Source organism: Rana temporaria, chromosome 8, assembly GCF_905171775.1.
Source record: "Rana temporaria chromosome 8, aRanTem1.1, whole genome shotgun sequence".
Lineage (NCBI taxonomy): Eukaryota > Metazoa > Chordata > Amphibia > Anura > Ranidae > Rana > Rana temporaria.
In genome coordinates, this window is record NC_053496.1 from 180,530,234 (window position 1) to 180,543,410 (window position 13,177).

The 13,177-nt window shown below is 44.6% G+C and overlaps 2 protein-coding genes across 2 annotated transcripts in view; both read right to left on the bottom strand.

Annotated features, from left to right (window-relative positions):
- The window catches only part of LOC120910566 (zinc finger protein 268-like), a 129,011-nt gene that overhangs the window by 102,986 nt on the left and 12,848 nt on the right, over window positions 1–13,177 (bottom strand). The gene's annotated exons all lie outside the window — the stretch shown is intronic.
- Window positions 481–7,239, bottom strand: LOC120910154 (zinc finger protein OZF-like). The gene is made up of 3 exons (XM_040322035.1): window positions 7,135–7,239; window positions 6,873–7,014; window positions 481–2,541 (listed from the first exon to the last, which is right to left on the bottom strand). The coding sequence occupies exons 2-3, from the start codon at window positions 6,934–6,936 to the stop codon at window positions 1,070–1,072; spliced, it is 1,536 nt and encodes a 511-aa protein (XP_040177969.1). The 5' UTR covers window positions 6,937–7,014; window positions 7,135–7,239; the 3' UTR covers window positions 481–1,069.

A 13,177-nucleotide genomic window follows, 5' to 3' on the forward strand; every position in this document is an offset into this window, starting at 1 on the left:
AATGACGTCCTTGCGACGTCACTTGGAGCAATGCACCCTGGGAGTTTTTATGGATGGCGCATGCGCAGTTCGTTCGGCGCGGGGACGCGCTTCATTTAAATGAAACACGCCCCCTACTCGCCGCATTTGAATTCCGCGCCCTTACGCCGCGATATATACGCTACGCCGCCGTAACTTATGGCGCGGATTCGTTGAGGATTCAAACAAAATCAAAGTAAGTTACAGCGGCGTAGCGTATCTTACATACGCTGCGGCCGCCGCAAATGTATGAGGATCTGCCCCTCTCTCCCTTGTGTGTAGACGGGTGCAGTCTACTTTCTCCAATGCAAGCGGTGCTCACCTGCCTTGCAGCTAGAGAGAGAGTCAAAAGAAACATACGCTATATTACCAAAAGTATTGGGACGTCCTGCCTTTGCATACACATGAACTTTAATGGCGTCCCAGTCTTAGTCCGTAGGGTTCAATATTGAGTTGGCCCTGCCCTTCGCAGCTATAACAGCTTCAACTCTTCTGGGAAGGCCGTCCACAAGGTTTTGGGGTGTGTCTAAACTAAAACATTCCTCCTATACCCCCAATGTACTGTGATGTGCTTTGTACACCACTTGGGACTATCTGACCCCCTCCCTAGGAGAATCCGAGGCTCGTAGGGTAACATTTGTTCTCTTGGTATGTCCCATCATCAGAGTCTCCAAGAAATAGAAGAAGACAAGGGAAGACTCGCTCCGTCAAACCTAGAAATTAAATATCACTTCTCCTGGGATGTACCTCTTTGAAGGACAATTTCCTGTCCTTCAGATGTTCTATAGACTCAGTTCCACCTGAAAAAGTCATTGTACATTTGTCATAGGAATCAGCAGGTGGGTTCTCTCTGATGTCTCAGATTTTTTCTTTTTTATTGTAAACCATTTCCCGCACTCTGAATGCAATGAGGCCGCTCGGCGGTGTGTTTTCTCTGGTGTTTCGGGTTTCCAATAAGTTGTTGTTTATGATTGAAAAATTTCCCACGTTCTGAACATGACAAAAGACGCTCACCCTTGTGAATTCTCTGGTGTTGCACAAGGTGTCCTTTTCACAATGAAACATTTCCCGCACTCTGAACATGAACAGGGATGCTCACCAATGTGAATTCTCCGGTGTTTAACAAGGCCTCCTGTATAAGAGAAAGGTTTCCCGCACTCTGGACATGCATAAGGGCGTTCACCTGTGTGACTTCTCTGATGTTCAACGAGTGCTCCCCCCTGAGCAAAAGATCCGGACCCGAGTGAAGTCTCTGGTGTTGCACAAGGTGTTCTTTCGCATTGAAACATTTCCCGCACTCTGAACAGGAATTAGGACGCTCACCTGTGTGAATTTTCAGGTGTTTAACAAGGTCTCTTTTATGAATGTAGAATTTCTCGCACTCTGAACATGGATAAGGACGCTCACCTGTGTGAATTTTCTGATGTTTAACAAGTGCTCCTTCCTGAGTGAAAGATTTCCCGCACTCTGAACATGAATAAGGGAGCTCGCCAGTGTGATTTCTCTGGTGTACAATAAGTCTTTCTTTTTTAAAGAAACCTTTACCGCACTCCAAACAAGGGAAAGGACGCTCACCGTTGTGAATTTTCTGGTGTTCGGTAAGATTTCCTTTTTTAAGGAAACGTTTCCCGCACTCTGAGCAAGAGAAAGGACGTTCACCCGTGTGAATTTTCAGGTGTACAACAAGCTCTCCTTTACGGGTAAAACTTTTCCCACACTCTGAACATGAAAAAGGACGCTCACCCGTGTGAATTATCTGATGTCGAAGAAGGTTTTTTTTTTCAATGAAACACTTCCCGCACTCTGAACATACATAAGGATGCTCACCTGTGTGGGTTCTGTGGTGTATAATAAGGGTTGCTTTTTTAAGGAAACCTTTCCCGCACTCTGAACAAGAGAAAGGACGCTCACCGGTGTGAATTCTTTGATGGGAAATCAGGACTGATTTTCGAATGAAACTTTTCCCGCACTCTGAACATTGATAGGGACGCTCACCTGTGTGAATTTTCTGGTGTACAATAAGTTGCTGTTTCTGAGTGAAACATTTCCCGCACTCGGAACATGGATAGGGACGTTCACCCGTGTGAATTCTCTGGTGCCTAAGAAGGTTATTGTTTGCAGTGAAACATTTCCCGCACTCGGAACATGGATAGGGACGCTCACCCGTGTGAATTCTCTGGTGCATAAGAAGGTTTTTGTTTGCAGTGAAAGATTTCCCGCACTTTGAACATGAAAATGAACGCTCTCCTGTGTGAACCTTCTTATGGCTTGAAGAAGATGTCTGGGGATTGGATGGATCTGGTGATCTGTCAGCACTGTGAGAACTTGGATGGACCTCTGAAGTCATAGTATGGGATTTATCAGAAGGTTCCTCAGGATTGGAAGGATCTGATGATCTAACCAACCAATCAGAGGTGACTTTGGGAGAATATTGTGGAATGTCGGTATCTTCTGCCTTACAATCTGGAGATATAATAAGATGTCCCTCCGATGGATTTATATTCCAGAAACACCGTCCATCTGCTGGAAAGAAATATTTAATAGAAGTCATATCTGTTCTCATACATCTTGTATTCAGAAGTCATATGTATACACTGGGCAAGATGGTCAGAGAGCGAAAACATACTACAAGGGGAAAAGAAAATGTGAAAAACAATAAAAATAAACCATTTAACCAACAAATGGCAGTTGGATTGCCGGAGTAATCATCTAGGTAAGGAAAACTCCAACTACGGCGGCCCATGTTTGAGAGCCTCACAATAAGTACAACAGGGTCACATGGAGCCCTCAAGTCCAACATTGTCTCTGATACATCAGTTGGATAAAGATAAGGAATTGTAGATACATCCTTTAGATGGTGTACCGTATCTCCTCCTCATTTGTTGGGAACATGACGTTATATTGAGGAATGGAGATGGGCCTTTCATATGGTGTACAGTATCTCCTCCCCATTTGTTGGGAACATGACATTATATTGAGGAATGGAGATGGACCTTTCATATGGTGTACAGTATCTCCTCCTCATTGGTTGGGAACATGACATTATATTGAGGAATGGAGATGGACCTTTCATATGGTGTACAGTATATCCTCCTCATTGGTTGGGAACATGACGTTATATTGAGGAATGGAGATGGACCTTTCATATGGTGTACAGTATATCCTCCTCATTTGTTGGGAACATGATGTTATATTGAGGAATGGAGATGGACCCTTTATATGGAACATTTAGCTGTGGAGTAGATACATTGATGATGTAGTTATGGTCATCCTCTAAGTCTCTTCAATTTTTTTCCTTACTCAACACATTTGTTGGGAACATGACATTATATTGAGGAATGGAGATGGACCTTTGATATGGTGTACAGTATCTCCTTCTCATTTGTTGGGAACATGACATTATATTGAGGAATGGAGATGGACCTTTCATATGGTGTACAGTATCTCCTCCTCATTTGTTGGGAACATGACGTTATATTGAGGAATGGAGATGGACCTTTCATATGGTGTACAGTATCTCCTCCTCATTTGTTGGAAACATGACGTTATATTGAGGAATAGAGATGGACCTTTCATATGGCCTTCTCCATTTCTGTCTGTCCACCTGCAAGGTGATTTATGTGGCCAGTCTCTGAGTGGAGACCAAACCTGATTTAAGCCAGCCAAGCCTGAAATCTCAGTATCTCCTCCTCATTTGTTGGGAACATGACGTTATATTGAGGAATGGAGATGGTCCTTTCATACGGTGTACAGTATCTCCTCCTCATTTGTTGGGAACATGACGTTATATTGGGGAATGGACCTTTCATAGTCTTCTACGGGAACTTGTTCTAGCAAACCGAAAGAGCTTCTAATATTTGTAAGAATCATTGTAAAATGTTGATCTGGGAAATTATCTGCCTTTTAAAACAAAGAAGGAACTCTTTTAACTGAATGAATTATGGACAAACTTTAAGTGGCTTTTTTGTTCTCCCCTGGATCAACTATCACTTTATATATATATATATATATATATATATATATATATTATATATAACTATCACATATATTTCAATCCATGTAACTACATGCTTTATTCTTAGGTAAGTAGAATGTGGACCCTTTAGAAATAATGTCCGAATTTAGGGACTTCTTTGCTGACCTTTATTCCCCTATTCGAGCTATGTCCCTGCTGCGTTGGATGTCCTTTTGGCCGGCCCCCTCCCGAGGATATCGAACGCAGAACAGAAAGCTTTGGATGATAAGATCACCAATAAGGAAATAGCTGCAGTTATTTTTGACTCCCCTCCCCCCCCATAAGGCTCCGGGGCTGGATGGTTTCCCAGCTGACTTTTACAAAAGTTATGCCGAAGAGTTAGCCCCTAGACTTAATGCACTTTTGGACCAATGTTTGGAACTGAATAGGCTTCCAGCCTCTATGCTGGATGCGTACATGGTCTTACTGCTAAAACCAGGTAAAGACCCTCTAGACTGTTCATTTTACAGGCCTATTTATTTATTAAAATGCTTATTTGGAGCGCAGTCATTACCCGAAGGCCTCGATGCGCTGCTAAACATGGATCTGAAGATTTTGACGAAGGTCTTGGCCAATAGGCTTGTCGGGGTGATTTCTTCCCTGGTCAGTATTGATCAGATGGGATTCATGCCCAGAAAGTCTACGGATACCAATTTAAGAAGGTTATTTACTCATCTCCAACTTTCAGGGCCTGGTGCTGGTACCAGAATCGTTGTGTCGATCGACATTGAAAAGGCGTTCGACTCAATTGATTGGAAGTACATGCTCCGAGTGCTGGAAGAAATGGCGTTTGGCCGGGTCTTCAGGCAGTGGATAACATTGTTATATAGCAATCCCAGGGTGGCAATTTGGCTGGGCCAGTCTACCTCTCCCTTCTTTTCAGTGGGTAGGGGTACTAGGCAGGGATGCCCTTTATCCCCTTTTATCTTCGCACTTATGATGGAACCTTTAGCAGTGGCACTCAGATTGTCTGGTGAAGTCAAGGCCATTAGAGTGGGAACCATTAAGGAATGCCTGGCATTATATGTTTCTTGAAGACCCCGGTTCTTCGCTAGGGGAGGCTCTGAAAATTCTGAATGACTTTACCACTTTTTCGTGCCTGAAGGTGAATTGGAGTAAGTACTCCATTCTGCCTTTGGATGAGGGGGCTGGGGAGAAGGCTGACCACAGTCTGCCGTTAAAGTCGGTTTCCTCCATCACTTATTTAAGCCCGGCCCCCGCACACACGATCCGAAAATCGTACGAAAAATGCCGCTTTCGAAACGATCGTATGATAATCGGATTGTTAGTACAGAGCTTTCGAGAGCCGATCAGGACAGTTCATCTGATATTATTCTATCGGACCTGCACGGAATTTTTTTTTTCGTACGATGCCAGATCGTACGATTTTCGGTTAATCAGTATAGCTGTCGTTCGTAAATGCAGTCAACTGGTGTTTGCCCATAGATGGTTGACATCTGATGATGGGGATTCCGCCACAGTTGTGGATGCAGCTCACTTAGGATCATACGAGACCCTTCGCTTGGCCATTCATAGGGGTGCAAAATCAGACCTACCCCTCACACTGTCCATGAAGGCTACTATCAAAGCATGGGATAAGGCTGTTGAGTTAGCATGCCCGAGTTATTTGGGCTTCTCGCCACAGACACCGCTGTGGGGGAACCCTAAATGACCTCACTTCTACTCCTTCTCGGATCCCATGGTGTGGGTGGTCAAGGGAATAAAGCTACTAAAGGACATCACAAGGGATGGGGTACTACTGACTTTTGCTCAATTCAAGGCCAGACACGATCTCCCTAACTCATATTTTTTTAGGTTCATACAACTTCGCCATGCCTTCCAGGCTCAATTCCGGGAGCGGACGGTAGAGTCCATCCCGTTGGCTCTAGAAGATATGCTTATGGTGGAAGACCTTCCCAAAACAGAACTGTTTAAGAGGAGCCCTGTGGCGCTGACTAAATGTAGGAAGCGCTAGGATGGGGAAGTCCCTGACATAGAGGGGGGGAAGAATGGGATGAAATGTGGGATCACCCCTTCAAACACTTGGTTTCTGCAAGGGATAGACGAATACACTTCAGGCTTTCAGTTATCGATCCATCTGTCTCCTCGGAGTGCTGGAGATGCTTCTTTACACCGGCTGATGCTAAACACATCTTCTGGGGATGCCCTCAGATCAAGACCTTCTGGGAGGGGGTGGCCTCCTGCATAGAAGACATACTGAAGGTGCCTATCCCTGTATCAATTAGGGTATGTCTATTGGGCCTGGTAGAGGAGGTGGTTCCCTCCAGAGCTCTTAGAACGTTACTGAACATCCCTTTCTTCTATGGGAGGAAGGCTATCTTAAAGCGGGGGGTTCACCCAAAAAACAAGTATATAACATTACATTCAGTATACCTCAAACATGTACAGTATGCCGTTTTTTTTTTTTTTTTTGGGGGTGTACATACAGTATTATCGATATTTTCCTCCCGGCTTCTGGGTACTCGCTCCCGCGGGAGTGGGCGTTCTTGTGCAGTGCCGCAATGTCATCTGGGACTTCGCCCATATGATTGACGTGCCTGAGAAAAACTCCCCCCGGCTGATAAGGCACGTCACGACTTTCCGAAAGTAGCCAAACCGTGAGTCGGCTCTATACGGCGCCTGCGCAGTCAGCTCTACACGGCTCCTAGTCGGTGTGAAGGCGCCGTATAGAGGCGCACTGGCGCTGTGTCAGGGTCACTCTTTTTCAATGTTTGTATGTCTGTTTTAAAAATAGTTTAATAAAAATAATTTTGCAAAAAAAAAAAAAAAAAAAGATAAGTAGAATGTGAACTTTCTTAATTTAGTGTTTATGACTTACTTGTGTCGATATGTAGAGAGAATTCCTCCGGCTTACATTTCATAATCATCTCCCCCTCCTCCATAGACTGCTGATCTCCACTCACCAACCTCTCTTCTTCTTCTTCTTTATGCTCAACTTTGATGTCTTTCCGTTCTTCATTCTAAATTGTAGAGATAATGAAATTTAACACCTGGAAACACTGCTGCCAATAATAAGAGATGACACAGAAGAATGTCTTCTTATAGAATTATTTTTACGTTTTTCGCCCCGTCCCATCTACCTGATCATTCTCTGTATAGTGGTGATCTTCCCGTGTAGAATCCTGGGAATACAGAGGACCTCCCTCCTCCGTAGACTGCTGATCTCCACTCACCAACCTCTCTTCTTCTTCCTCTTTAACCTCAACTTTAATGCCTTTTAGTTTTGCACCCTAAACCCCAAAGATAAAAAAAACACATTTGTAAAAAGGAGCAAGAGATGACATATAGGAATGTTACCCCATTCCGCAAAATATATATTTAGGTCTACATGCTCAGTCCCACCTACCTGATGATGGTGAGGGATGGTGTGGCCTTCCTGTGTGGAATCCCGTAAATACAGAGGACGGGGACATCTCTCTGGTGGGTTCCCATTACTGGATCCATCTGTAGGAAACACACACACTGACTGAATACATTGTTTCTATGTGTTTATCAGATGATGGGGGATCTAGGTGGACCCTCCGTACTGCTCTCTCCTTTACAATAATGTGCACCACCCTACAGTTTGGGCCCCACTGTTAGCTGGGAATACAGAGGACGGGACATCTCTCTGGTGGGTTCCCATTACTGGACCCCTCTGTAGGAAACACACACACTGACTGAATACATTGTTTCTATGTGTTTATCAGATGATGGGGGATCTAGGTGGAGCCTCCGTACTGCTCTCTCCTTTACAATAAAGTCTCCTCTTACCCGGTGATGTGAGGGGCGGCTGATTCTCCATCATGACGTCCTTGTAGAGATCCTTGTGTCCTTCTAGATACTCCTACATGAAGAAATAGACAGTGACATCCTAACACCTCAGAAAAATCAGGACATATAATTAGGATATATCAGTTCTATAAACCAGAGGCTCTGGATGGGCAGTTGGATAAATCAGTGAGTGAGAAACTTATATAGCGCAGCCAATGCGAAATGAATCGCCTTAGGGCGCTTAGTATCCATTCCTTAAATGGTTAAATGGTTCTATATTTAGGATGTATCTGGTCTATAAACCAGAGGCTCTGGATGGACAGTTGGATAAATGGCTCTATATTTAGGATGTATCTGGTCTATAAACCAGAGGCTCTGGATGGACAGTTGAATAAATGGCTCTATATTTAGGTTAGAGACATACAGTAAACAGACATCACAGTGACTATGGAGGAAGAGGACGGACATGACGGGGGGGTTCCCGGGTATAAATAGAACATAAAATCTTATTACCTCCTCTGCCAGCTCTAACGTCTCCTCTCCTCCTCCTCCAGACTGACCTCTGACCCGGAACTTCCTGTCTGTTCTTTGTTTGGTATCCTCTCGCTGCTCGGCGTTCCTCGAACAATAAGTGAGATCACCACCTTGTGGAAATTTTTAAAACTGCAGCCTATATATTGTTTTTTATATAAATCGACAGCTTCTTTTTGGTGCATTCTTATTTGTTTGCATATTTTAATTATGAGTGAATACTTGACAAATGGAAAGTTATAATATAAAATATATATTAATGAATATGCGGCACTGAAATATATATATTTTTCTTACCCCCCCCCCCCTACCTAAATAATAAATATGTCTGTTCCTAGGGCTTAGGGTTGAGTTAGGATTAGCATAGCATTAGACCGCGTACACACGATCGGTCAAAACCAGTGAAAACTGACTGAAGGACCGTTTCATCGGTTAACCGATAAAGCTGAAGGATGGTCTGATGTGCCTACACACCATCGGTTAATAAAACAATCTTTTCAGAACGCGGTGACGTAAAACACACGACGTGCTGAAAAAAAACCGAAGTTCAATGCTTCCAAGCATGCGTCGACTTGATTCTGCGCATGCGTGGCTTTTTGACCGATGCTTGTGCATACTAGGGGTGTTGAATATAATCGATGCATCGCGATTCGGGGGCCCCCGATTCGGCATCGATGCATGTGGCCCCAATAATCGATGTCGGGTGACGTCATCCCGACTTGCCCCGCCCCTCTTTTGGGAGATCGCTCCGAGCGCGTCTAATAAAATACCCATTTTGCATTAAATGCCGCTATAATACACTATATGGCCACTGCTGCATGTACTTTTTAAAATACACAGTGTTTCATACTTATATTGCTGTCTGTATATTCCGGAATCCTCTCATGTTAGCTCCGGCCCGCCTCTCACCTCCTACGTCTCAGCCCCGCCCGCCTCTCTTCTCATCTGATAGCTATAGTACAGTTGGTGGGCGGGGCTGAGAACTCCCACTGAAGTCGGGAAAGAGGAGAACGAGTGGTGAGAGGCGGGCCGGACAGGACAGAGTCACATGTGCGGAAATACAGAGAGCAGCACACACAGAAACGAAGGTATGAGAAGCTGACTGTATATATTTTAAACAGCACATGCAGCAGTGGCCATTAAATGGTTTAGAACGGCATGTATTGCAAATAGGGGATTCTTAATTACAGCAGTATTCTTTCTCCTCCTCCATGTGCTCTATGTTGACATTTCTCTGGTGTCCTAAGTTCGCACATTCCATTGTGTTAACTCCTAGTGTGCTGGAATGTGCGAACTTGGGAAGCCAGGGAAATTTCAACACAGACAGTACAGGGAACTTGCTGTGAATTATAATCCCTCCAGACCTCCCAGCAGCCACATTTGTATATTCCTGTACCCTGTAGTGCACTAATCACTTTTTATAGTGGAGTTCCACCGCTTTTTAGTTTAGTAAAAGTCAGCAGCTACCAAAAGTGTAGCTGGTGACTTTTATTAAACCGACACTTGTGCCACGGTCCACCGATGCGACCGCACAGAGCCCCATACCTTTCCCCGCTCCTCTCCTCAATGCCATCATATCTACTGTGGGCACCTGGCCATGATAGCTTACGGCTTCATGGCCAGGCGCGCACTGTGATCTGCCATTGGCCAGCCAAACTTCTGGGACCTGTGTCCCAGAAGATCGCTGGCATGGAGGGGCCACCTAGGGCGACAGAAGGAGTCACCTAGGCAGCCAGGACAGGAAGTCCCACTAAAAAGAGGACCCCCCCCCCAAAAAAAATGATATGCCAAATATGGCATGTCAGGGGGCGAGGAGTGCTTAAAGGAGAAGTTCCACTTTTGGGTGGAACTCCACTTTAAGGGAGTGAGGTTATTTTTATTTAAAAGCAGAGTTCAGTAAAAAAAAACATATTAAAAGTCAGCAGCTACAAAAAAAAGTATCTTCTGACTTTTAATAAAAAGACACTCACCTGTCCCACAATCCAGCGATGTTGCCACCCGAACACTCCATTCTGTCCACGGCGCTGGCAATACTTCTGTGGGCATCCGGCTGTGACAGCTTGCAGCTTCACAGCCAGGTGTACATGTCTCACTGCGCTGTCCTGCATAGCTGGGCAATCTTCTGGAACCTGTGATTTGTCTCAGAAGATTGCGGGGAGGAAGTGCCACCTAGGCGGCCCAAGCGGAAGTGAGAGCTCGTCGGTAATCGTGATGCATCGCCGAATCGAATCGAATCGTTGACCAGATAATCGTAATCGAATCGAATCGTGAGACTGGTGAAGATGCGCACCCCTAGTGCATACTAACGATCGGTTTTGACCTATCGGTTAGGCGTCCATCGGTTCAATTTTAAAGCAAGTTCTCTTTTTTTTGACCGAAGGATAACTGACCGATGGGGCCCTTCAGTCCGTTTTCATCGGTTTTGACCGATCGTGTGTACGCGGCCTTAGGGGTTTGGGTTAGCATAGGCTGAGTTAGGATTAGCATAGGGTTAGGGGTTTGGGTTAGCATATTTGTTAGGGTTAGCATAGGCTGAGTTAGGATTAGCATAGGGTTAGGGGTTTGGGTTAGCATAGGTGTTAGGGTAAGCATAGGCTGAGTTAGGATTAGCATAGGGTTAGGGGTTTGGGTTAGCATAGGTGTTAGCGTTAGCATAGGCTGAGTTAGGATTAGCATAGGGTTTACGGTAAGCATAGGCGAGTTGAGTTAGGATTAGCATAGGCTTATGGTTGAGTTAGGATTAGTATAGGGTTATTGGTAGGATTAGCACAGGGCTAGGGTAGAGTTATGGTTAGCAGAGGGTTGGGTTTAGCATACTGTATGTTCATGGTTATGTAGGGTTAACAATTTACCTATTTCCTTCACTAGATTTGACTTTCTCCTCAAAATTTGGACACCTGCCTTGTTGAGGCAGGATACGAATTGTAGGGTTGCAGTATCACCATATGAACATTTACGCATACCGCTAAAGTAAATGTAGCGCCTGGTTACTTTCCAGAACCGGTGCTAGGTTAAATTTAGAGGGGGTCAGAGAGTTAGGTAACTCTGACCATGTTAATTTGTTCAAATTTAGCTCTTACCCAGCAGCCTATCAGGGGGAGTTTGCCTCGCTGTGCATGCTGGGGGAGGGTATTTATGGGACAGACGCCATTGATCTGGGTCTTCTTCGAGTGTGGCGCCCACCTTCAGGGTAGCCATACCATGGCACCCTGGCGAAATGGCCTTCCAGGCCGGGACCACGTTGGTCTGCAGCATCTGAGCTGTGGCTGGGCCCCAGTGAACGACTGGGTCCCCAAATCCAAAGAGCTCCCAAGCGTTAGTCCTGATAGAGGAAGCCGTTCTAGGGAAAGTCTGCCTGAGGAGTGCCAAGAGAGGCTGGCGATCCAAAAGGGTTTTGACCATCCACCGGGGATCGAGGTAACCGGGTACTGAGAGGCTGGACGTCAGTCGCCTATCAGTCGGTAACCTACCAAACTACCTGATCCAGGTGAGAAGTCGGCTAAGGAGGATTATCTCCGCTGTTTCAACCATAGGGAGGGTCTGTGGCAGAGACTTTTCCCCAAATTCCGAGTGACATTCTGGCTGCCAGGCTGGTGAGAGAGGCCTGTCCAGGTGTGGACATTCCATTACTTTCACCAAATACTCCTAGACGGCGGAGTAACACGAGGTAACATGCCACCCAAAACAAACCAGCAGCTCTTCCGGGGGTAGTGCTATATAAATGTATATGAAGAATTGATATGTGCACATGTAAACACGTAATACAAACGCAAGAACAATAGTTTGCAAAATGCATACATTTATTAATGCATATATATATCATAAAAAGACTACACAACAAGTGCATCTTACAAACATAATTGCAATGTGCATTATATAAAATAGAGTTTATTTTATAAACAAATGGTAAACTTAAAAAAAAAAAAACTGGAACATAAAGATCATGATATGAAGGAGGAGGAGGATGGTGTGACTCCTCTAGAGGGAGGGGGGGGGGGTTGGGCGTGTGGACGATATGATGGCATCTCATATGCCCCTCCCTGAAAACGGGGACGATTGAAACGTTGCGACTTGGCATGATATGAGTGGGTATGGGTTCGATCAATGGTCATATGAGGTTCCAGGTAACACGGTGTCGTCATACCTCCCAGAAAATTGATTGGGAATGGGGACCTCATGTGGTGGTTCTCTATTGGGTGCAGAACGTTGTTGGTAACAATTGATTACAGGCATGAGTTCCATGCGCATCTCACACTAGTACTTAGACATGTGCACAACAAAATTCGTAAAGATTCGTAATTTCTTAAGACGCAAGTTTTCATATTCGGACTCGTTCATATTTTCGTAACAGTTTTATTTTTGTTGATACTGAATGATTTTGCAATTCTGTCTAATTTATTTTCTTTGATTCTAAATTTGTAATTTTGTTAGATAATAATTTCCGTTTATTCGGTACACTACTTAATTTAGTAATTGTTACTTTTGTGAGATTGCCTTTTCCGTTGATTCATAGCATTGTTTTGTTTTAGTTGATTCGTGTCTACTACCGAGATTCGTACTTTCGTAAATTCATTTGCAAGCTCGTATTTTAGTTTTGTTTTCAACACGCGGCTATAGTCTCCTACCGTGCTTCGAATGCATTCGTACTTTCGTCAATACATTGCGGTCATTCGTAATGTATTTTAGTTTCGTCTTCAACGCGCGGCTATAACCTCCGCCCCTGTTCGCCATTTTGAGAGGGTGTATCTTGCTTAATTTCTAAAAAGTCCTGTACTTACTCCCAGTCCAATCCCTCACGAGACCTGTCTCCTCCTCAACTGAATCTAAAAAGATTCCGGA